Here is a 2,408-nt window from a genome sequence, read left to right as displayed (position 1 = left end):
TTAAATTTTTTTTTTTTTTTTTTTTTTGGGTACCAGGGATAGAATCCACTAAGTCACATCCCCAACCCTTTTTTATATTTTATTTAGAGACAGGGTCTTTCTAACCAAGTTGCTGAGTCTTTTTTTTTTTTTTAAACATAAACCAGTAGTGGTCATTTATTATAATATTAAATATTATATACTGTACATAATTGTACATGCTGTACTTTTTTCTTTTTTTTCTAATGCTGGCTTTTGAATTCACAGTCCTCCTGCTTCAGCCTTCTGAGTCACTGGGATTACAGGTGTGGGCCAATGTGCCTGGCTTATGTTTAAGTCTTCATTTGGAATTGATTTGTATGTGTGGTGTCAGATTGGAATTCAGGATAGTTTTCCCCCTATGGCTAATTGTTTTTTTCAGTATTAATTTTATACCTAAGTCATTCATATTTCAAATTCAAATGGAAGAGATAAACTGGCTCTATTTCCTTTATTGGTCATGTGGTATTTCTGTCTTACAGGTTCTTTTTGTCATTTTGAAAACACTTCCAGGTGGACTATGAAAGATTATGATGAACTTCTCAAATACTATGAATTATATGAAACTATTGGAACAGGTAATTGCTATTTTTTTTTTCTTGGAGGCAGAGGATAGATCAACTATTTGAGAGTATAGTCTTTTGAGGCTTTTTAGTCTAACTTATGCTGTATTAAAATTTTCTACCTAAGAAAAAGTGGAGCAAGGGTAGAGGAAAGTAGTAGAAGGGCTTTATATTGCAAGGACTTTGACTTGTATCCTAAGTAAGTCATTGGCCAAAAAAAAAAAAAAAGGGAAAGAAAGAAAAAAAAAATTAAGTCATTGGAGAGTTTTGAGCCAAGGAGTGGTGTGACCTTTGTTTTCAGTGGGTCACTGTGTTTTATGGTGAAAAGATTGTGGGGAAGAGGGAAAGGGCAAAGGTAGAGAGAGGTTAGGAAGCTATTGTAATAATTCAGGTAAGTGACTCTGGCAATGATGGTGATTTAGGTGAGGATGATAGTGACAGTGATGAGGTAGTTATTGAGGTATAACATGGTAAAACATGCGAAGTGCACTGATCTTGATAGGTTGATCAAATATATATATATCTATTTATATTCACTCAGGTAAGAGAGACCATTTCTAGTCAGTACCTGCTTTTCCCCCATGTAAACATTAATATTTTTCCTCCACAGTAAACCAGTGGGATTTGTTGATGTTTTGGCTATGGGGTATTATAAAAGAGAGGAAATAAGGATGGTTCCAGGGTTTTGGGCCTGAGAGCACCTGGGAAAATGAAGTTGCTTCTTACTGAAATGGTAAAGAATTTGGAACAGGCTACCAGAAGCTTCTTTTTGGAAGTGTTAATTTGAAGATTGAGAAATCTAAGGAGAAACATTTATTCTGCTTTTGACCCAGTTTTAAAGCATAATTGCTTATCCTCCGAATTTTAAAACTGAGTGGAAGTTTTATATAATTTGTCTTTGGTCTCAGCAACTTTCTATTATGTTCTAGCAATGTTAATTATAAAACAGTTGTAGCTGGATGCAATGGCGCATGCCTGTAATCCCAGTGGCTTGGGAGGCTGAGGCAGGAGGATCACTAGTTCAAAGTCAGCCTCAGCAAAATCGAGGCACTAAGCAACTTAGTGAGACCCTATCTCTACATGAAATACAAAATAGGGCTAGGGATATGGCTCAGTGGTGGAGTGCCCCTGAATTTAATCCTTGGTACAAAAAAAAAAAAAAGTGAACAGGTGTTTCTGCTTGAGTCCTTGTTTATCTCTTTGTCATAAATTTTCTTGTGCATAGGTGGCTTTGCAAAGGTCAAGCTTGCCTGCCATATCCTCACTGGAGAGATGGTAGCTATAAAAATCATGGATAAAAATGCACTAGGGGTAAGTTTAAAATTGTTCTTTTAATATTCTCCTTGTAGAGCAGTTTTGTGATTAAAACCTGAATATCCTAATTACTATTCTTAGAATAATATTTTTATGCCTTTAAAAAATGTATAGAGATCTGTGGTTTTAAAGTAGTCTGGGTGGGTGGGAGGGTTACTTTGTCCTTCAGATTTTAATGTAGGGCGTTTGAACTCTGTAACATTCATTTTTTTTTGGTGGTTGTTTCATTGCCGCAGTCTGGCTGGGCACAATCAGGAGCCACTTGTCAAAAGAAACTAACTTTATTTTTAGAACCACACACGCCAAACAAAACAGCCTCTCAGGAAAAACCCTCAGAGCCTCAACTGCCACCACCAGCTTTCCATAAGCCTCTGTCTCCCCCACAAGCTTCTCTCCACCTCCCACAATCCTCCTGCTCTTGAGGCCAATTGGCTGGGTTGTGCCGCAGTCTGGCTGGGCACAATCAGGAGCCACTTGTCAAAAGAAACTAACTTTATTTTTAGAACCACACAC

At 37.1% G+C, this 2,408-nt stretch overlaps 1 protein-coding gene across 4 annotated transcripts in view; it reads left to right on the top strand.

The window, feature by feature from the left end:
* Window positions 1–484: 484 nt before the first annotated feature.
* Melk (maternal embryonic leucine zipper kinase) overlaps window positions 485–2,408 on the top strand; it is a 79,294-nt gene continuing 77,370 nt past the window's right edge. For 3 of the 4 annotated variants that reach the window (XM_048783368.1, XM_048783365.1, XM_015492318.2), the window contains exons 1-2: window positions 504–596; window positions 1,807–1,892. In XM_048783368.1, the coding sequence (XP_048639325.1) occupies window positions 539–596; window positions 1,807–1,892 (144 nt within the window). In that variant the 5' untranslated portion in view covers window positions 504–538. Of the gene's footprint in view, window positions 597–1,806; window positions 1,893–2,408 lie in introns of all 4 variants that reach the window. The other variant, XM_048783366.1, reaches the window with a different exon arrangement.

This window comes from Marmota marmota, unplaced genomic scaffold (assembly GCF_001458135.2).
Source record: "Marmota marmota marmota unplaced genomic scaffold, marMar, whole genome shotgun sequence".
In the NCBI taxonomy this organism is placed as follows: Eukaryota; Metazoa; Chordata; class Mammalia; order Rodentia; family Sciuridae; genus Marmota; species Marmota marmota.
The sequence above is the reverse complement of the archived record's forward strand: the minus strand, read 5'-3'. Positions and strand labels throughout refer to the sequence as shown.